Source organism: Ascaphus truei, chromosome 6 (assembly GCF_040206685.1).
Source record: "Ascaphus truei isolate aAscTru1 chromosome 6, aAscTru1.hap1, whole genome shotgun sequence".
Taxonomy (NCBI): Eukaryota; Metazoa; Chordata; class Amphibia; order Anura; family Ascaphidae; genus Ascaphus; species Ascaphus truei.
Genome location: NC_134488.1, coordinates 21,395,001 through 21,418,192, shown reverse-complemented (window position 1 = coordinate 21,418,192; position 23,192 = coordinate 21,395,001). Strand labels below are relative to the sequence as shown.

Below are 23,192 nucleotides of genomic sequence, written 5' to 3'. Positions count from 1 at the left end.
TGTACACGTAGACACGTACACACACACACACATGTACACGTATACTCACACACATGTACACGTACACACACACATGGAGACATACACACACACACATGGAGACATACACACACACACACACATGTACACATACACACACACGTATACACTCACACACGTATACACACAGGTATACACACACATAATGTATACACACACACACATGTATACACACACATGTATACACACACACACATGTATACACACACACATGTATACACACACACACATGTATACACACACACACACACACACACGTGTATACACACACACACACGTGTATACACACACACACACGTGTATACACACACACACACACGTGTATACACACACACATGTGTATACACACACATGTGTACACGCACATGTGTACACACACGTGTACACACACACACACACATGTGTACACACACACATGTGTACACACACACATGTGTATACACACACATGTGTATACACACACATGTGTATACACACACATGTATATACACACACATGTATATACACACACATGTATACACACACACACACACATGTATACACACATACACATGTATACACACACACACACACGTATACACACACACACACACACACACACACACACTTATACACACACACACATACAATGTATACACACAAACATGTATACACACACACAAACATGTATACACGTGTATACACACACATGTGTATACACACACACGTATACACACACACAATATATACATACACACAATGTATACACACACATGTGTATACACACACGTGTATACACACACACACGTGTATACACACACACGTGTATACACACACACACACGTGTATACACACACGTGTATACACACACACACACACGTGTATACACACACACACACGTGTATACACACACATGTGTATACACACACATACGTGTATACACACACACGTGTATACACACACACGTACACATACACACACACACACATGTATACACACACACACATACAATGTATACACACAAACATGTATACACACACACACCCCAGCACCACCACATCAGCACACCGGTATGCCCCCCCAGCACACTGGCATTCTCGCCTCCCCACCATTCCCAGCCCCCATCAACACCATCAGCACCCACACATCGCCACCTTTGCACCTCCCCCATCAGCACACCCACATCCGCACCCCCACATCAGCACCAAACCCTCCCAAATCAGCACACCAATACAATCACCATCAGTACAGCCACAGCAGCACTACCACCGCACATGGGCCGCGTGGACCACTCCCCACCCAAATGCCACACCCACACCACAAACATCCCGGGCAACGCCGGGGCTCTCAGCTAGTATAGGATAAGTAACTCAAATCGACTTAATTTAACATAGGTTAAACTTGATGGTTATCTCTTTTTTTCAACCTCATCTACTATGTAATATTAATTTGTACACACACACACACAACACACCACACACCACACATACCACACAATAGGAGCGGTGATTAAAAAAATGTATCCGATCATTTTGTTTTCCATGGAGTAATTATGTCGTCAATTTTCAGCAGGTCTAACTAGCTGAAGGTTTCGAGCTTCAACCAATGGATCAAATTAACAGAATAAGGCTGCGCTTATAGTGCCCGCTACTGCGACGCCGCTCGAAAACAAAACAATTTACTCCGTCGCCAGCGCTTATAATAAGCGCGACGCGACTAAGCGACGTCGCGTCTGGAAAATTGGTAGCCGGGTCTATTTGATTTTTTAGAGACAGTCTCCACATGTGACTGTCTCTAAACCAATCAAATTGCGTGGCCCGCCCCCTTTAGTGACGTCACTGGCGACCGTCGCTAAAAAACAAATTACAACTATCGCGGGTGGCGACGGGTGACGTCATTGGTCGCGTTGCCAGCACTATAAGTGCGGCCTAACTCTTTCCTACTCCCATGTACTGGGAATAATAGGTACAGCACCGAAAACACAGGTTCTGCGTCTCCTATATAGGTTGCACGATGTGCATACAGAGCCGTGAGGTCACCAATACCAAGGCTCTCTGTAGTAGCGAGGCGGATGGCGCGGCCATTTTGTGCAAATATCCCAAGAACTGTGGGGGGGCGCCAGAAGTACTGAAACCACAGTTCGGCTCCGGGGGAACCCCCACGTTTAGGTAATATTTAAAAAAAATACAATGAGGAACAAGGGTGGCTGCTTTTGGCAACTTGCCCAATGTCATAGCAACAACAGAAATATTATCACTAGGCCAGTCTCCTCACACGGGGCTTCTTCACCGTTGTAATTGGAGTGAGTGAATGACGAGTTTTCCTTTTCATCAACGTGACACAGCATTAAATGCTTTGCATGGCTTACATACCACCCAGCAGCGAATCAGATAAAGAAAATGATCTGAAAGCATAAAAGCAGTGGTGCTTTCCTGCAGCCGAGCACACCTAGATGTGTCAATCTAATCAGAGGGTGTCTCCGAGAACTGACCTTTGTATTTGCTACCTCTAGGCCCCGACTCAGCGTGGCAGTCAGAGGATTTGCAGAGCTGTCCGTCAGGTAGGCCCCCCGCCCCACCAGTGATACCAGAGCTGGGAGATAAAGGCAACCTATTTACATTAATCAGGGAGTGAGGGGAGCCCTTCAATGGGCTGCAGTGTGTCTTCCAGTACTGGAAGGCGAGTTAGGCTGGGGCCTTCTCCCGTGCGAGGGCGCGCAGAGACTAAGGGAAAGCGTGTGCTTTCCCTGGCCACGCTAGACGGGCCATGGGGGGTGTTCTTGGGGGCGTTCCTAGTGACGTCACGGAGATCGCTCACGTGACCTGTCTGTCGCGCTGAGAAATCAGTTTAACTGAGTTCTCACGCAACGCTGCGCCCCCTCCCGCGTGCACGCACGCCGCATGGACGCGAACACTGCCTTAAGGCAGTCTGTTCGCTCAGCGTCCGCACGGTCTGCGGCACCATGTCCGAGGCCTTATCGTATAAGGCTGCGCTAATAGTGCTGGCGACACGATGTCGCGTCAAGCCAAATGCATTGTCGCCGTCGTCGGCGCTTATAGTGCACGAGACGGCGCTACCAAAAATCTGGTAGTCACTGTTATTTGATTTAGTCAGCGACGGTCTCCCCTTGTGGCCAATCAGAGAGCTTCTCCGTCCCTCTGCCGTCCCCCTTTCTGACGTCACTGGCCTCGTAGCCAGCGACGTCGCCTAAACTTACATTACAACTATCGCAAAGGTGACGGGTGACGTCATCGGTCGCGGCGCCTGCAGTATAAGCGCAGCCTCAGGCTGCTTAAATATGGCCCACAATCTAGACTTGGAGGCTGCAGAAAGAAACCTGTCGTGGTGTCTTTCCCTGGCTCACGTGGTCATGCTGAGGCAGCGCAGGGGTTAAAGTCACAGGCACGCTCCAACGCTGCGCACGTGGATGAGCCGCGGGGCGGTGACCGGACCACAGCAGTGGGCGGGGCCCCGTCTGCCCAAGAGGGCGGGGCGGGGGGCGGCGCCTGTTTCGGAGCGCTACTTGAAGAGCCAAGATAGTGGCTGGTGGGAAGTGTAGACAGAAGACGGGGGAGGGGACCGACACGGAGTTTGCGCGGCTTGCTGGACTTTGTGGTGAGGCGCGTGACCTGAAACACCTGGTGGGCGGGGCTTCAGAGACGGTTGGGGAGGTTTTTTTTTTTTTTTTTTTTGTCTCGCGAGCGTGTCCTCGCCTCGCCCTCCCTCCTCGCTGTGCGCGCGCCGCTCCTCGGCGTCTGAAAGGGAGAGGCCGGTACCCCGAGCGCAGGGGGGGAGGGAAACATTGGGGGTGGGGGGGAGAGAGAGCAACGGTGTGCAGGAAGCAGATACCCCCCGGTATCGTGGGGGGGTGAGGGGGACTTTACCGGGGACGGGTAGCCCCACAGACCTCCCCGGGCCGGATACGGGGAGCTCCAGTAAGGGGGCGGAGTCCCTGCCCCTGGTCTGTGGGGAGGAGGAAGAGGAGATACCGGATTATCAAGCGGTGAGCAGACACAGGGAGAGGTGGCTGGAGAGAGAGAGAGTCACCTGGAGCCAGGGGTTCGTATGGGTGCGGCGGCTGCAATCTGATCTCTTTATCTCCCCTGCGTCTGATGTGGCTAGCACAATACCGGATAATGTATGTATATCTTTATTTATACTCTCCCCCGCCCCCCGTGTGTACTTGGCGCTGTACAGAGACCATGCAGTACTGGGAAGTTATAATGTTGGACAATGGGAAAGGAAAACCCTGGCCTGGAGAGCTTACAATCTAAGTAGCTAATGTGCAGTGCAAGCAGCACTGCCCTGTGCATAAATACACATCCTTTCGGGGGGTGGGCAGAGGTGTATGGCTCTGGTGATGCTAATAGTGAACCGTGCCCACAAGATTAGATATTGGACTATTAGTTTATCACATTGGACTCTCTTTAGATGCATAGTAGAGGAAGAGTTGAGACGTGTCGATTTTGTGCTGTGACTTGGTCAATTCCTGTGTTTTGCATGACAAACTACTTGAGTGCACTATCACCTGTGAATTTCTTCCATGAGTGGCGTGCAGGAGATTGGGTGATGCATGGTTGGCTGCTACTTGGACATTGAAGTGAAAGACTACGGCCTCAGTGTGCGCACGTTGGAGCGCCTTGTGTCGCCTGTTTCCGAAGTGATCAGTGGACTTCTGGTTGTTCGTGGCAGGGGCGCAGCCATGATGCCACGCAGCTGGTTCGCCCTCATTGGTTGAACTACCGCCGTGATGTAGCCATCGCTTGGCTACTGCGCCAAAAGAAACATTTCTTGTGTTTTGGCAATGTGGTCATGCCATCGCGCTTTGAGCATGCGCACAGACTGACTGGGTCCGGCCCCATAGAGGGCCGTCTCATGTTCGGGTCGCGATCTCTGGGACCGAGGCCAAAAACAGGCCATAGTTATCTTTCTAGATATGCCAGAGATTGATTACCTAGGTGCTCAAGGTGGATTGACATTGTATATAATACCCCAATTGAGATCAATATTTTACAAGCTGGTCCCAGTGCAAGGGGTCAAAAGTTGGAGACCACAAGAAAAATGGAGAAGTACCCCATAAATGCACTCAAATGCAATGTAATTTTTATTTAATTTCGGTACTACAAAAATACATTCAATTTAAAAAATAGGAGTGGAGATGGGTGTGTAGAGCTTCAATTGCACGTATCATTATATATTGCACATACTGTTGTGTAAACATAAATGCATCTATGTCGTTTACACGAGTTTGAGGAATGTTTTATGTATGTAGTTTACCCAACCAATAGTATGTTGAAATGTACAATGTTGTGCAACTGAACATTGTAACTTTGCATCACCACACATCCATCTTCACTACATTTGTATTCATTCTTGCATACAAATTTTAATACAGTGCATTTCTGGAGTACTTTTCTTTCTCTTGTGGTCTCTAGATGCTATGGGCTGCAAGTCTTGGCTCCATCATCCAGTTGCCATTTGCAGTTTTGGTGGACATTCATTCATATGGCTCAGACCAGCTGTGTCCTAAACTTTCCACATTCAGCATAGCTTAAAACAAACAGATCAAAGTTGGTCAGCTTCCTCTGAAAATCATATGGAAGCAAGATCTTCTCATAAAAAATTAATACTTTTTTTATAATTTTCTAACAATTTATCCAAATATTTATTTGACATTACATTGGGCTGAAGGAGTGGCTCAGAGTAAAGTCTCTGAACCATGACCAAGCTACTTGTGGTCTTGGGCAACTTTATAAATTGGTCCCAGACACCAAACTTTGATGGTAAGGCCTCGGTCCCGCTGCGCTTGTTGGCGCGGGCGGCCATGTCGCGAGTTCCCCACCAGCAGGGGAATCCTCGCGAGCCGGTCCCGGTCCCCACTGGCTGCACAGCTGACTACACGCTGTGGCGCGTCAGCCGCTAGGAGACACAAGAGAATGGTGTTTCCTAGCGTTGACGCGTCACGTGGTGTGGCTGTGAGCCAATGGGGAGGGGAGGCTTCGGGGAGCGGGGAGGCGTGTGGAGTGAAAGCAGGTAAGTGCCTGTCTGTGTGTGTTTCTGAGTGCGTGCGTGCCTGTCTGTGTGTATGTGTGTGCCTGAGTGCCTGAGTGCGTGAGTGCCTGCCTGTGTGTGCGCGCGTGTGTGTGAGTGCCTGCCTGTGTGTGCGCGCGTGTGTGTGTGAGTGCCTGCGTGTGTGTGTGTTTATGTGTTTAAACTTAACCTCAGCAGCTCCAGCCCGAGCCGTGGTGGGAGGGGGGGGGGGGGGGGAGAGTAGCGGGTCCCTCCGCTCAAGCCACGCCCCCCCTCCCTGTCAAGCCTCCCACTCCCGCCCACCTCCCGCTCCGGCCCCCCGCGGTCTGTGTATGTCAGCGCACCGCCTGTCTGCAGTGCGTGTGCGCTGACTCTGGGAGCGGGGCCTGAGCCTAAGCCGTACAGGGAAGTAAAACTTTGTACGTGGCTACTTACACTTAACTTATATTTTCAAACAGTACTATTTATGTAATGTTGGGTAAAAACTGAAACCACTGCAAAGGATTAGGTTACTATGAAAATATGAAGGTAAAATTGTCCTGGCACCTTTTTGAACATACTGTTAAACATTTTTGTCATGAAAGGACACTGCTGATTCTTTAATCATTATCTGGAGATAAAACGGAATTTGATTTACTGTATCCTTCAAAAGGCAATATTTAACAATTGTAATTACTTATAGTACCTGTTCCTTTGTCTTGACCCACCCCCTCAGAAAACAAATCCTTATTCACGTTTAAATAGTACTGCTATCTCTAGAGTTCATGGACCCAATTGTTTGGTTAGTCTTTGGTAAGATGGGTGCTGTTCAAATATGAATTACATTATAAAGTGAATCACTAATAAGATGCCCATCGTACAGTGAGCTGTACAGGTTATCTTGGCATATTTACTTTTACATTCGTGTTTGTCAAATATGAATTAAACATTAAGAATGTTTAGTTGTCCAAATACCTGTGTAAGTGGCGTAGCGCACACGACCACTATATAACAAGCCTTAGGCCCGGGCCATAGAGGGGTGGGGAGAGCGGAGGCGCGCTGAGGCTCGCCTGCTTCAGTCAGCGCGATTGCACGGACTTGCAGGCGAACCAGCGTCCGCGAAGGGAGCCGGGGGGAGGTGGTTGGAGGCGGGGCAGTGACGTCGCTGGGCCAATCGCCCGAGATGCACTGACGTCAATGTCACGGCGCCGTAACGTTGACGCTGCTGTGATTGGAGGTTTTCAGCCGACAGCGCGCTGAAAAACAGCTTGGCGCTCGGCTGAAACCTCCAACTCGTCAGCACGCCTGCGGACGCTCGCGTGAGCCCCCTCTCAAGGCATCCTCATTGAGGATGCAGGGGCTCAGCACGGCCTGTCCGTCTATGGACTCGGCCTTAGGCCGCATCCATGTTGAATTGTGCCGGGCGGAGGCGCGCTGAGGGAAAGCGGGTGCTTTCCCTGGCCTTAGTCCGGGGGCGTGTTGGGGAGGGAGGGGGAGGCTGTGACGTCACAGAGCTGGTTTGCCCTCATTGGGCGAACCACTCACGTGACCGGCCCTGCGCTCCCTTGAGCGCTTGAATTTAAAAAAAATGTTATACTTGCGCTTCCGCACGCTTGCCGAGCAGCAGCGCGCCTCAGCGCATAAGCGCTGACCATGCCTCGGCCTTAGGCCTGGGACATAGTAACTTGAAGCTCGCTGAGGCGCGCTCCTGCTCTGCCTCGCCTGCTGAAAATGGAGCTTTTTCCTGTCCTTGCAGGCGAGGCAGTGAGCGCACTCTGGGAGCGTAGGCGTGCCAGGAGGCGGAGCGGGAGGCGGGGCTAGTCCCCCGCTCCCATTGGATGGGAGCGATCACGTGATCGCTCCTCCGCTTCCCCGAGCGCCAAATTTGAAACTTCCCTGTCTGTTCCGATTTTCTGAGCCTCCGCACGCATCAGTGCGTATGTGGAAGGGGAAACTATAGCCGCGCTGATGACAGATGCAGGGGTTTGTGCATCTGCGCAGCTCAGCCCGCCTCGGCGAGCTTCCATTCATTATGTCCCAGGCCTTATGTGGCAGTGTTTCCATAAAAGCACAATCTTCAATAGAAAGCTATTTAAAAAAAAAAAAAAAAGTATCCAAGGTCGTAGTTGGGGTTATCTGACACTGCACATGACAGATTTCTCAAACTGAAATGATGACGGGACAATTTTAAATCTCCAGCATTCCTGGATAGGAGTGATTCTAGTGTGTGTTTTTTTTTTTTTTTTTTAAATATAAGAATGATGCATTAGGAACAATATAAGCTTAAAACAAACCTTTTGGGGCTCTGATTTTAAGAGATGTATATTCTTGGTAATCAAAAAAACAAACATCCAGTAATAGTTGAATGACTGGTATACAGTTTTTTTTTTTTATTTATTTTTTCTTTTTTAAATGGACAGAAGATTAAAGAGCTTAAAAAAATAATAATTTTTTATAATAATGATGGTTGTCACTTATGACAACATTTACGAGTACCTACAAAGTCATATTTGCATCTCTAGATTTTTATTTTTTGGTGTGTGCTTAGGGTTAAATATGCACAAATAGGCATTCTAAGTGCTTATTTATATATTTTATATTTTTGTCAATGCAGTCCCTTGAACACCAGTTAAAACTAAAGTCGGTTACCAGTTCTTGCAGATAAGTAGTTTTTTTTTTTTTTATCTCTGTTAAAGTTTATCCTGACTGTCTAAATACTGCAGCTTGATGTACTGTCCTTATATCTGCTGGTAGGCAAAGGAAAGTTGGAGCACCACTATGAACAGTGAAAAGAAAAAACTGCAAGAGTGTCCCATAAAATAAAATATTTAATGGATCAGAACATCAGCAACAAAAAACGAGCTCACAGGCCCCCACCAACGCGTTTCGAGCGATACGCTCTTTATCAAGGTGCATACTGATCCTACCTTACCAGGTATCTAATATACCTGCATTCTCCCGCCATCTGTCGCCCTTCGTCCGCTGCCTGAGTACGTCACGAATGACGCGTCATGCGCGACGCGGAGTGGTGACGTCAATGCGTGTGTTCAGACAAACAAAAACTTTATTGAAAAAAACATACATACATGTATGTATATGCCCACACGAAACCCTTACGTCATTCGTGACGTGCGGACGGAGGGCGACACATGACAGGAAAATGCAGGTATATCAGATACCTGGTAAGGTAGGATCAGTATGCACCTTGATAAAGATCATATCGCTCGAAACGCGTTGGTGGGGGCCTGTGGGCTCGTTTTTTATTTATGTTCTGATCCATTAAATATTTTATTTTATGGGACGCACTCTCTTGCCGTTTTTTTCTTTTCACTGTTCATAGTGGTGCTCCAACTTTCCTTTGCCTACCTGTTTGGATTTCGTGGAAAAACGGAAGCACACACCACACCTGTGGAGGAAGATCACACAGAAGACCATACAGATGTAAGTAATTTGACTCTTGTACACCCTTTCATTTGTCCACATCGGTGAATATATGTCTGGACACTAGCCAGTAGGAGTTGTTACTCATCCAGAAGTGGAACTCCATCCAGCTATTCGATTAACGGTGGATAGTGGTGTAGTCATTATCTGACCACAGGTCTATACATGTATATGTGATACTCCAAAGGATTTGTACAGTGAAGATTTCAATGGATTATAGTGTATGCTTATACAAGCTACTGATCTTTGTCTGAGCATCATACAGCTTTTTTCTTCTTATATCTGCTGGAACATTAAAGCTGCAGTTCAGTCTTTTTTTTTTTTTTTAACTTCAATAGTTTAATGTGGGCAATCTCTACTTAACTAAAGAACTGCATAGCTGCCGGTCAATTCGTTCTGTCTATTGATCGGCAAAGTTTGGCGACATCTTTAAATATGGGGAATGTAAATCGTTGCTATAGGAACAAGCATGCTTGTTAAAATAGAATACAAGAAAATTGGTCTTTCAAAGTTGTTGTTTTTTTAAAACAGAAAATGCTAAAAGTATTTTTTCTTACTACAGAACTGATTTACTAAAAAAAAACACACATGCAGGATATTGCATGAACTGCAGCTTTAATGTTGCTTTTGTCTTCAAACGAGTCCTCCATAAGGCCTGAGACATAGTACGGTGAGCCTTGCTGAGCAGATGCACTTACTCCCTGCATCTGTCATCAGCGTGGCTTTAGCAGCCGCTTCCGCATGCGTGCGGAGGCTCAGGTATTTTGTCGAGACAGGCAAATTTAAAATTTGCCGCTCAGGGAAGCAGAGGAGCGGTCACGTGACCGCTCACATCCAATGGGAGCGAGGGACTAGCCCTGCCTCCCGGCACGCCTATGCACCGCCCCCAAAGCGCGTTCACTGCCTCGCCTGCCAGGACTCAAAAAAGCTCCAGTTTGAGCAGGCGAGGCAGAGCAGGAGCGCTGATCAGCGCGGCCGAGGCCTAAATCTGGTAAATTACCAATCATCCCCTCTAGAGTGCAGTGTTTCAGATTACTTTTTTTTTTTTAAGTGGTAAAATTGAGACTCCAATTTGAATAGACATGACAGAAAAAGCACTGAATTATGGATTTAGTTAGAGAAACAAAGAATCTAATGAGATATGCGTATCTAGTGAAAATAAAATAGCCTTTTGTTGGAATTGTAGCCACGTTTTAACAAGTACATCCCATGCAACAACCTCCACTGAAATGGTCAAATGAAAGACTTCAACCTTGGGCTGCGCGTGCACACGTCCGGGTCTCTTCTATGCTGGTCTATTGAAGGTAGCAACGTACTGGCTGTGATGTAGTGCGTCGACACTACTGCAGTTTGAGACAAGTAAATTTGTCTCTTCAGGCTGCAGTCGCGTCACGTGAGCTGGTTCAGCCAATGGGGGCAAACCAGCTTTGTGATGCGTTCACCACGCCTCTGATCGTCTCCCCAATCTCGTGCAGCCAAGTGCAGAGATCACTGGGGCTACAGGAGTGCGCACGGTCGCCTGTGCAGATAGTATGAGCGCTGCCTAATTTGTAATGCTTGTTTCACCATTGCATGTTTTAGCTATGCACTTGTTAAATACTATTTAGTCCCCAGTGAAATTGTTGTATACACTGCAATATGTCTGGGATAAAAAAAATATGAATGCAACATTTTACGATCTGTCCTTTTCCCATTGAAAGGATTGCAGTCCTGAGGGTAGCTATCACTAGCTAGCCTTTTATATACGAGCACTCTGGCTCAATACAGTGGCAGTGCCCTGTTTTAAAAGCCCAGTGGTCTGCAGTTGAAGGTTGTGTTGGAGGTTAGGGAGTTTGTGTAAAATGTTAGTTACCTTCTATAAAAGGCTCTCTCAATATGACCCATAGGATGCCCTGTAATCTGTAAAGCAGATTACCAATGTTGTCTTTTTGGAAAAACTTCAGTAAAGTTCACATGGAACCAAACCCCTGCTGTATGCTCATACTTTCTCCCCTCCATAAGGCAACACAGCTGTTTGATATGCAGATTACAAAACATCCCATCAGCTACAATTTCTTGGTCTCCTTAGATAAGGTAACTTGAGACATACTAATGTTAACAACCAACTTGTGTAAAGACCTACTGAACAGTATTGTGAAATAAAAAAATTAAAAAAAAGTGAACTGCCGATGCAATGTATTGTTTTGTTTTTTCTTGATCATCCATCGCTGCTGAAAAATGACTTGTCTGACATGACCTTCATTATTAATGGCAAATGCCCTTTTTAATGGGGTGTATTTATTTATTTTTTCCCTTGGATAAATGTTTCGATCAGTAAGGCCGCGCTTATAGTGCTGGCGATGCGACGTCGCCCAAAAACCAATACATTGCCGCCGCTTGTGCTTATAGTGCACGAAAACCTGAAACCAGCAAAATTAGATTTTTGAAGGGCCATCGCGTCACGTGACGGCCCTTGAACAAATCAAATTTTGCCGGAATCCCGCCGCCCTGCGAAACATAACTTTCGGCGATGGGTAGCGTCACACGCCGTGTCGCCAACGACGGCACTATAGGCACGGCATAAGTAGAAATGCTGTATCTTATTGCAATTGCCTAAAGCAGCCAAACACTTTGATCCAGTGAGTAATCAAAGCCCGCTGTCTTTTAGTAGAGGTTACACTCCATGGATGTGCTGTGCATCAATCTGAAAGCTTAATACTGATGCACTGTACTGGCTACAAATAGATTGTAGATAGTGGTAGCTTTAGGTTTTGTATGGGTCTGTATTTCATGTTGAAGTTGCTGTAAGCTCTGTTCTAAATTAGTCGGATCTAATACTTCTGTGGGTTTAGTTTATAAAATAATGAACTGTGGGCATGTTTGTTCAGATTGTGTGTGGTCTGTAAACCATTGCATTTTCAGGTCTAGATTAGAAGTCTTAAATGAGTTTATACTTTTGGGTGATTTTGTGATGGTTACTTTTCTGTTAGGAGTTAATTATTCACCCACAGATACTGGATCAGTTATGGTCTATTTAGATTTAGGAAGGGTTATTTCTAGATTAACCAAACGAGTAGCTGCAACAGTTAAAATAGTGATCATGTAACTTTGGTTTTTTTTTTGAGTACAGGAATAACTTGCTGAACAGGCACTTCACCTACTACATGCCGGGTTGTAGCTGATGTCACTAATCTATCTAGAGCCTTGCTTTGTGGAAAATTAATGTTGTATGCCTCTGCTAGGAAAACTCAATCAGTCTTTAGACATATATTCTAATTGTCACTGAAACATGAGACCAGGTGATGGGTACCTCCAAGATTAGAGGCCCGCTTTGCTACCAATGGATATGCACCTGCCACACAAACATTCTCAAGTTAGAGGCCGTCTCTTGTATTAAGGGGTATATTTGTCTGTTTCCACTAGCTTGTAAGTGCACTTGTCCTGAGACATCTAGCAAATTAAGTGAATCTCATGCTGTGACACCAGCTAAATTTCAAGTGGGCTTCCCTGAAAGGAAATTCAACCTATACATGTGGCTCTACTTTGACTGTGCCTCCTGCTTGACACTTGTATGAAGGTGTAGAAACCTAAAGTTAATGATGGTCCTAGTGTAAACTCAAAAAATCTTGTTTCTTTGGTACCACAATAAGGGAACATGTGCCTCTTGAAGAAAGGACAAAAGAGTTGAGGAAATATCTGTTTTCTTTCTGTTCCTTATCGGTCAGAGGACCTGTGCATTTCTGGCAGTGAAGTGGTTAATTGAGTGTTAATCTATTTGAGTTTTATGCGTTTCAAATTGCCAAATTATTTAAAGCTGCAGTTCAAGTAATATCCTGCATGTGGTTTTTTTTTTTAATTATCGCTTCTGTACTACGAGAAAATAGTTGTAGCATTTAAAAAAAAAAAAAAAAATTTATAACATTTTTTAATGTTGTAAGCATTTGTGTTCCTATAGCAACCATTTACAAAGTCGCGTCCCCTTTTTGAGCCCTGCCCTCTAGCAGTGAACCAATTGAATCAAGTGCCAGCCTGGTCACATGATCTTCCTAACAGAGCTTTGGCAGAGAGTGCAGCAGAAGAGGACCCAAGATGTATTTAGTAAACCCTGAGCCAATTTATTGCTGATCAGCAACTTAACTAATCACTTGTCAGTGTGTAGATTGTATTGATACACATTGATTTTTTTTTCTTTCTAAATGACAGCTTGAACTGCTGCTTTAAAACTTGAATAGACTGAACATTTGAATGATATTCCTAAAGTCTCGCTCTCTTTTCCTTCTCTCTCCCCCCCCTCTCTCTCTCTCTCTCTCTCTCTTTTCCCCCTCTCTCTTTTCCCCCTCTCTCTTTTCCCCCTCTCTCTTTTCCCCCTCTCTCTCTTCCCCCTCTCTCTCTCTTTTCCCCATCTTTTTTCTCTCTCTCTCTCTCTTTCCCCTCTCTCTCTCTCTTTTCCCCTCTCTCTCTCTCTCTTTTCTCTCTCTCTCGCTCTCTTTTCTCTCTCGCTCTCTTTTCTCTCTCTCGCTCTCTTTTCTCTCTCTCGCTCTCTTTTCTCTCTCTCTCTCTCTTTTCTCTCTCTCTCTCTTTTCTCTCCCTCTCTCTCTCTCTTTTCTCTCTCTCTCTCTCTCTTTTCTCTCTCTCTCGCTCTCTTTTCTCTCTCTCGCTCTCTTTCCCCCCCCCCCTCTCTCTCTCTTTTCTTCTCTTTCTCTCTTCCCCCCCCCCCCCCCAAGCCTTCCAGCAATTGTATTGTCAGGTAAGGGCAAAAGCTATAGGTTGCCCCTAGCTCACCAAACTGAGCCAATACCTGTTTGGTGACATCCCACACTTCAAACAGTAAATACAGAAACATACACTAGACGAGATGAAGTATTCAACAGCCACTCTGTATTAGTATTCACCTTATGGTACCGAACAAGCTTGATTTGGAAAAGATGTAATGTTTTTTAAACTGCTTTGTTTCTGAAGTAATTGCCACTTCTAATAAACTGCAAAGAACAAAAAGCTATCGTGCAGCAGAAAACGCCTTGTGTTGCATCTTAACATGTCTATGTAAATGTGGCATTAGGCTGCGCTTATAGTGATGTCACGTCAAAACATTGCCGCCGTGGCGTGCGCTTATAGTAAGTGCGGCGCAACGGAGCGACAGCTTGGTCGCGATCGCTGGAAGTCATCTCAATTTGATTTTTCCAGTGACTGTAGCCTGGCGTCGTCGCCGGCACTAAGCGTAGTCTACATTGGACCAAAAAATTATTGATAAAATTTCAGCGCAAATTCGAGTCCTGCGCAGTGCCATATTTAGGCTAAAGATTTTTTGCCGCCCCTCCAAAAAGAGTGGTAACTTTTTTTTTATTATTATTATTTATTTATTTTTTAACAGTTATGAGGACTTTCCTTTCCCTTTGGGCAGGTGCTGTTTCTGTTGACTAGACTGCCAAACCACAATTCATATGTGCTCTTCCAAACAACTAAAGAAAAATGTCTGCTCACCACATCTGAACATAATCAGCTCATGTCCCTGAAATGTCTGTTATGCACTAAAAACAACGTCTGGAAGCAGCACGTTCTTAAATTAGAATGTGATGTGTAGTATTTATGTATTTTTGTGGAGCCCTGGACTTTTTCCATAACTTAACAATGTTTAATCCTTCTAAAAGCTGGTTTTTGGCATCGATTGCTTTCTCAAAACAAACGCAACAGAAGTGTTGCGCATATATATATTTATATTTATATTTATTTATAAAAAAAATTCCTCATAAAAAAAATTCCTCAGTAAACAGAACCACAAGTTTAAATCCATTATATTTGCCTATTTGCCCAAACTTCGTCACCTGTGCTGCAGTTGTATTTAAGTCCTACTGAATCGAACATGATTGAGTCAAGCTGTATTGTGTGTAGGCTTTCTCTTGTTGCAGAGTTAGGCTAAGGCCCTGCTGCACACGCCCGCACGGCCGCCTTGCTTGCCAGTGGCACGTGCAATTCACTGCACCGCGGTCTGCAGTGAAATTTTTCTGGCGCGGGGGGCTTGGCCAAAACGGGTGGGGGGGCGGGACCATCACACACGCAGACAGCCCGTCAGCGGCACTCAGCCTGCCATCCCCCTTCAGCCCCCCTCACCGGCACTCAGCCCGTCAGAGGCACACAGGCACTCAGACACACACACACACACACACACACACACACACACACACACACATGGAGAGGTGGGAACCGGAACGGGGGGGGTAAATCGCAAGGAGGGGGGTGAATCGGGGCAGGGGGGGGGGAAAACTGGCTGCTGGGATTCAATCCGTGATTGGTTCCCTTGCATGCCACGTGACGCGGCACTCGCCGAAACCACAAGCTCCTTGTAGCTCCGGCTGGCTGATGCGTCACAGCACGCAGTCAGCCACGCCAGAAGGAGCCAGTGGGGACCTCCAGAACGGAGGCAAGTGGCTGGCGGCCGCGCGCACCACCGGCCGCAGCGGGGCCAAGCCTAATACATTTCAAATTGTGTTAGATATCCAGGAGTCCCATCTACTCACATTTCCTTCAAAGGAAGTAAACACCTCCCAATCAGTGGCAATGGTAATTCAGATGGGCGGTAGGTAAAATTTCAAGTGAATAGATGACACAATAGTGCAGGCGATGTTTTTTTTTGTTTTTTTTATATCTATCGTTTAGAAATAAGTAGAATGCACACTTCCATTGAGGAAATAATTTTACTTAAAACAAAACTGTAAGAACAGGGAACTCTTGCTGTAGACCAGCTACAATCTCGCCACCGCCGTTCATTCTAGCGATGCTCACGCTGTTACTTAGATTTCTGTCTTTCGGAGGTCGGAGAGCACAGGAAAGTATCTCTCCCCAGACTCGACACGTTTCACTGTTGGCAGCTTCCTCAGGAGTCCATTATATCTGAATGTTGCACAGTGACTGAATCTATTTTCTTTTAATATTACACAGGTGGATACATTTATGAGCAACTAATTTCCTGTATATAATCACTTTAAAAAAATGCCACAGTATTTGTAGCTGGTGTTTAGTTCATGGGTTTATCATTACTAGCAATTTATTTGTCACAGTGGAGTCGTCTTTTATTTTTTAATTTTTTTTTTTGTCAAAGGCTAGTCTCTTGCACTGTGTATATTTGGTAGAATTGTATTCAGTTACTCTAGGAGTGCCTATAAAACAAGATTTTTGTATTTTCTCCTGTTGGGTCTAGTACCTATTGAGAATGGTATGTGGTCTGTCATGGTTATAAAGGGTGTATGAGGAAGTGACATTAAGGAACATAATCTCATGATCCGAATACGTAAGAGTGCACTACCAAATACGTAGAAACTGGGCAATCTGCGTGCTTTGCAGGGATGGGATTGTGCATCCATTTTGTTAAACAAACTGCTGTGGTTAATGTGTTGTTGAAGAGCGCAATCCCATGTAGCAAGCCAAAAACCTTTTATGTAAACCACTTGACAAACACAGAACCCCAGCAAACTCATTTTGGGAACCCAAATGAGCAGGTCTTTTTCATTCTCCTGGATATAGATCCAATGTTGGTCTTTCTCCCTCCTAATAGAGGTACATGAGAATTTTAATTCTAATAGAGGTATATTGGCATTTTATCTGGTAGTGTTAGGACCTGCAAACTGGGTCTGCCTTGACGTGGCTTGCAGGCTGACAATGCTTTGGCCAAAGGGTTAAACTAAATGATCCTTTTCCAAGAGAATATATAAGTATACGTGACATCGCTATAAGCACAGCCTTACTGGTAAAAATTGATACTTCCCAGAAAATAAAGAAGCTGGAATTCCAGCTTTTAAGTTTGTCAACTAAATGTTTTCTTTACCCTATCTGCCTTCAGTCAAATAAGACTTGTCTAAGAAGCTCTTAGATACAAGTGAGTAGCCAGAGCCCCTTTCAAGTCTCGGATCACCATGTTTACAAATGACGCATAATAAATACATTGGAAAATAGCAGTCAGTATACTGTATGGTGAAATGTTTCAATTACCCAGTAATCTTTTAAACCTGTTCCTGCCATCTATAATTCTAAACCATACATGGGGACTGTCCCATAAACCTAAGCCTATTTTATGATGCATGAGACCTCTGTAAAAGTGAGGACCATTAAAATTGGATTTATTCTTCCCCGCTTTTCCAAAAAGATTAAGTGTGCACCATGTGTTGTCTGTTCTGTAACTTTTTACATAAAGTGCACGCTGGAATGTAAAGTTGCATATACAAAGTTTTAGTTTAAAATGGATAATTTTTAATTCTAGTTCCAGCATTTCAGCAACACCTCTTGTCTAAACCGATCCAGCACGCTTTGGTCATGCAACTTTTTATAGTGCTGCGGGCCTTTCAAGTTTGCTGTTGGTAGTTGGGTTTAGGAGGGGTGATGTTTGAATGCTTCAGCTATTAGTGTATTTTACCTCAACCAGTGGAAGGAACATGGTTTGGGTCTTCATAGATAAGCGGGCCAGGAGCCATTTAAGTCATCTGTCTAATCCTGACCTTGTTCAAATATGCAGCTTCTTACTCAAACAAAAAATTGTACATTTTGTCTTCTGCTAATTGTGAAATTTCATAATAGAGTCAAGATGTTTTGTGCTAAATTGCCAGAATTGCTCCAGACTTTTTTTGGGGGGGGGCGCCATCTCCCAGGGTGCAGCTAGATCAATTGTATTCCATGATATGCTCTTTCTGCAGTTGGCTTTTATAATCTGCGAATCAAGCTTAAATCTTTCATAGTGTAACAATAGATGTTCACCTTACTGCAGCTCGGGGCCATGGGCATCGTCCATAATGCACGATACAGAGTTGGCTACATAGCTCGCGCTACAAACGTGTATTCCAAAGCGCATGGCCATAGTGAGAGCAAGCTTTCACATCAGATACAAGGATACCATAAAGCGGAGGAGACAAACTTGTTTGCTATTACAGCGAGAGCGCCTTTTCATGTGAGCAGCTAAAAGCCAATGACAATTTAAGCTATTCTGCATGGATACTGTTCAAATTACTTTGTCAGTTGAGTTGTGCTTGCTTGCTGTGAGAATATGTACAACTAGTCTATTGAAAATGTGATTTGAGGTTTACAAACGTGAACCTTTAATCCATACCATGACAGGAATATCAATGATTTATTGAGAGAAATGTCTGTCCATGTGTAATTTTTTTATTTTTTTTTGCTTATTTCAATTAATCACTATATTTAACGTGTGGGTGTGGTGAATAGTTCTGTAAATTGTACGGCATGCATCTTATTTGCTAAAGGTATGTGTGCTCATGTATGACACTCCACCCCCGCCCCCCCATGTCATGAACGCGCCCACCCCCTAGCTTGCCAAAAACCTACAGCCCACACCTCGCCGGAGAGGAAAGCTCGCGCGAGGCACTGTCACTATGGACAAAGCCTTATGCAAAATTGTTTTTGAATATGTAATGTGAATGCAACCTATAAGCATTTTGAAAAAATAAACTCACACCTCATTACGACAATTTTTTAAGGTTTCTGTAAGTGTATCGTGTTTGATCTGTGCACTTACGGACTAGCTAAATTACCTCCTTTATACAAATGCCCTTCCCATTTCTACTTGCAAAGCGTTAAACACAACCTAACATTTATCAGATTGCATGAAATGTCAAAGTACCCAGTCTGGGTAAAGTTTAATATTTGCCAATTTTGAGTACAAAAGCCAAACCTAAGGCCACGGTTCCAGTGCCTTCTACAGCGCACGCATCGGCGTGTGTACAAGCACTGCCCCAATCAGTCCGGTCCCAGTAATTACCTTGTTGCCTTGATGTGGCTTGCAGGCTGGAGAGTTCAATGTGTCTGTGCTACATGAATCCATGTTTAACATGCTAATGTTTAACTTTTCTGCCCATTAGGAAAGCCTGGAGTACAAATTCAGTGTTCCCTAGCAACTCTGCTTTCATTGGAGCGTTGGTCAACTGAATGAGCTTATCTTTGGACCTTTTTTATAAGGTGAAATCGGTGGAACATGGGTCAGAAGGTCACAGGAGGTATAAAGACGGTGGACATGCGGGACCCTGCATACAGGCCACTGAAGCAAGATCTCCAGGGGCTTGATTACTCCAAGCCTGCACGACTAGACTTGTTGTTGGATATGCCCCCAGTGTCTCACGAAGTACAACTTCAGCACTCTTGGAATAATGATGACAGGTCTCTCAATGTATTTGTGAAAGAGGATGACAAACTTGTATTTCACCGGCATCCGGTGGCACAGAGTACAGATGCCATTCGTGGCAAAATTGGCTACACACGAGGCCTGCATGTGTGGGAGATTACCTGGGTTATGAGACAACGAGGGACTCATGCTGTTGTCGGGGTAGCTACGGAAGATGCTCCGCTCCATTCTGTAGGCTACACCACACTTATAGGAAGTAATGGGAATTCCTGGGGATGGGATTTGGGGAGGAACAAACTGTATCATGATGGGAAAAACCAGCCAAGTAGAACATACCCTGCCTTTTTGGAGCCTGATGAAACGTTCATTGTACCAGATTCGTTTCTTGTGGCACTAGATATGGATGATGGAACATTGAGCTTTATTGTGGATGGACAGTACATGGGAACTGCCTTTCGAGGACTAAAGGGGAAAAAACTGTATCCTGTTGTGAGTGCTGTTTGGGGTCACTGTGAAATACGCATACGTTACCTAAATGGACTTGATCGTAAGTATATAAAAAAAAATATCGTATCTGCAGGGCTATAGTATTGAAATGAGTTGGTGCAGACAACGGGTTAAGAGTTGGCTGGATCAGCTAATGTATTGGTGTTGATGAGCAGGTTTTTGTTTTTTTGTTTAAGTTTCTTTTTATTAGGGTGTTTGCAGATACAATGAAATGTATGTACATGGAACATCGAGTAATATCTTACATTGTCGCATATTTTTAAGAACTTTGTAGGTTTTTTTTGCTTTTTACACCAGCAAAAATGTATCTGCTAGTAGAACAAACATGGAAAACGTGTTAAGCATTTTGTACGTAGATGTGGCAATTATGGCGCAGGAGGGTGCTACTATAAAAATGAGTTGCCACATCTTATACCCTCTGCAAAATCACTATATGGAAAGTACACTATCTTCTCTATCCTAGACTAATGTCACGAAAGGCTTAACGGTGTAACTAACTAGTACATCACAAGCCTGAGCAACTGCTGATTGTGGACATTCCTGATATAGGTGGTGACCGATTGGGTGCAACTAAAGATGTTGGGAACCTATAATAGAAACCTAAGGCCGTTTTGGATCCTAACCTCTGCTCAACTGGGGGAAATAAATTAATTCTAATGTAACGTTTCATACTGTTAACATTTGAAGGTGTAACTATGTCTAAAGTTGTGTGGTGTGTGTTTAATTTATTTTTTGTGTGAAGTGCTGCAGTAATTTGGTCAAATTAAGTTGATTTAACATCTCTCACTTGTAAAAGTGACTTCGACTCTAGACCAATACATTTGTATATAACATTTTTAACAATTTTCCACAATTTTCTCAACGGGTAGCATCCTAGTATTCTGTAGCAATAAAATGCATTCTATTAGCGGTTCTTCTTTTTTTTTTTTTTTTTTTTTTTAATCAGATTTGCAGATTAAATTGCCGAGTGTGAGATGTTGAGCATGAATTTGTATGAAGCGTTGAAGGGCATCTTTGCCATCTATGCATTTTAACCACTTGCTTTCTGAGATTATGCTTTACCTTTTTACAGTAGGTCTATACTACACATTGTAACTTCTAATTTTGGTTTCTTTTAGCTGAACCCTTGCCATTGACAGATTTGTGCCGAAGGTCTGTTCGTCTTGCATTGGGAAAGGAGCGGCTCAACGACATTCAAGCTCTTCCACTACCAGCATCTCTTAAAGGCTACCTGCTCTATCAATGACAATGGAGCAAGGACAGCTTCTGACTAGTCAGCTGTGGACGGGTCACTTCCAGTGGAGTGCTATGCACCCCAAGGCTCAAAACTGTTTTCTGCTATGTGTTGCTTGTTCTTAGGAAGATGGTGGTACACGTTTTCTCCATTTCCCACATGCATGCCTACATCTTAAAATACCTCTTTTTTTTATATATTTTTGCCATGGCGTTCTGAGACCACTCAAATTAAGAGGCTTTCAGTGAAGGATATCTGGAATGCTGCATGCTATTGTGGATCACCCCTAAAAAGGATACATAGTATAAACTCCAAAAGCCAATACTTCGTTTTTTTTGTTTTTTTTTAAACAACCCTGCTTTGACTAGGAAGTAGTGTTTAATACCAATACCAGGAAAATGGTCTCCAAAGGATCTACATATTTATTTGTCTAACTTACATTTTAAGTGTGTTCCTGTCTTTTCTTGCATGTCCTGTATCTAACTGCTATTGCTGTGCTGGAAAACACTAGTAAAGGCATTGAGTAAGGTCGAGGGAACTCTATTTTTTGGCTTTAAAGGGAATCCCCTTAACTTCGTCTCCCCTTTTTTTAGCTTTATGCGCCTGGATCTTCAAGTGCAATATAAATACTAACCAGATCTAAAACGACCACCCCATGTGTGTTTTGTTTTTCTTAAAGATGGTTTCTCCTGTTCAATGTTTTGCAGGTTCAACTCCAAATGTAGAAGGGATAACTATTTTTCTTATTACCCACTGCTGAACAATGTACATTTTTGTGCTTGAGGTTGCTTGCACCATTACTTGTGCAAGAAAACTCTTCAGATGCAGGAGCAGATAAATGTAGAACGTTGTATAACAAAGCTCCCTGCGTTTCATTCATCGTGACCATGCTGGTTGGCAGATTCCTGAAAACGGTGCACTACTTTCTCAGGAACTCTATCCCCATCCCACTTAACGAGCATGATCGCTGTGCGCACTTCACGTTTCCTATTATATGCCATTTTGTTCAAAACAATGCATTAAATGAAGGAAAATTCCGATCTGCACAGGTACAATGGCTGGATTAGTGTTTTTATGATTGTATAAATTAATGTTTGTAGGCATGTACAGGATTGTTTTGTTTTTTTAAATATTAAACTGCTGCTGTAGGGTACTTTATTATTATTTTTTTTTTTAAACTATGGACAGTATATATTTTGTGCACAATGGTGCCAAGTCTGTAAGGGTAGATCAGGTACCATCTTTAAAATTGCCTATAAACTACTGGCTGGATTAGGACACTTGCAGCATTGCACAAATAAGTGGGTTGTACAGAAACTAATTGTTGCTGCGATTTTTTGTTTGAAGTGTGGTTTGTTTAGCGGGTTTTTTGTAAGTAGTCTTCCCCTTACAGAGAAGTCGCTTAATCCTTCTACATACTGTCTCCTTTCAATTCATTGCTTGTACAGTTTTAATCTCTTATCATTCTGTAGATAATAAATTCTGTAATAAACTATTTCTTTATAAAAAAGTACTGTTTTATTGCAACTACACTGTGCTAATGTACTGCTTTCCTAACTTTAGTATACTATTCAACTTCGTAAATGTCTTTTACAGAATAAAATGCATCGGTCTTTCCTACAGCATGGCAATTTAACACTGTTGGATGCTTCTCAACGCAGACCTTTTAGCACACCTACTTCTTGCAGTGGTGGCATGTGTCAAAGCTCCCTCTTTTCCACCCTCCAAAAGGGCTTATTCTTCTCCGTGAATCCACACGGTCCTAGAATTTCTGTCCATTTGTTTCCCTTTGTCTAACCAGGGCAGTGACATGTGGTAGAGGGAACCAGTGTATTTTTATTGATGGATGCACGTCCATAAAAACATACTAGTTTAGTATAATCT

The 23,192-nt window shown here is 44.2% G+C and overlaps 1 protein-coding gene across 2 annotated transcripts; it reads left to right on the top strand.

The window, feature by feature from the left end:
- Positions 1–3,829: 3,829 nt before the first annotated feature.
- SPSB1 (splA/ryanodine receptor domain and SOCS box containing 1) lies at positions 3,830–22,818 on the top strand. Of its 2 annotated transcripts, none has more exons than XM_075603588.1 (3): positions 3,830–4,021; positions 19,308–20,114; positions 21,193–22,818. In XM_075603588.1, the coding sequence occupies exons 2-3, from the start codon at positions 19,421–19,423 to the stop codon at positions 21,318–21,320; spliced, it is 822 nt and encodes a 273-aa protein (XP_075459703.1). In that variant the 5' UTR covers positions 3,830–4,021; positions 19,308–19,420; the 3' UTR covers positions 21,321–22,818. The 2 variants fall into 2 exon arrangements, with proteins under 2 accessions (XP_075459703.1, XP_075459702.1); XM_075603587.1 differs by having other exon boundaries at positions 3,831–4,156.
- Positions 22,819–23,192: the final 374 nt, after the last annotated feature.

What these genes read in the sequence shown, in the direction of transcription:
- SPSB1 (XM_075603588.1), top strand. Translation starts at nt 19,421, where the DNA reads ATGGGTCAGAAGGTCACAGGAGGTATAAAGACGGTGGACATGCGGGAC. An exon ending in TTACCTAAATGGACTTGATC is followed by an intron (nt 20,115 to 21,192) that starts GTAAGTATATAA and finishes GGTTTCTTTTAG; the next exon opens with CTGAACCCTTGCCATTGACA.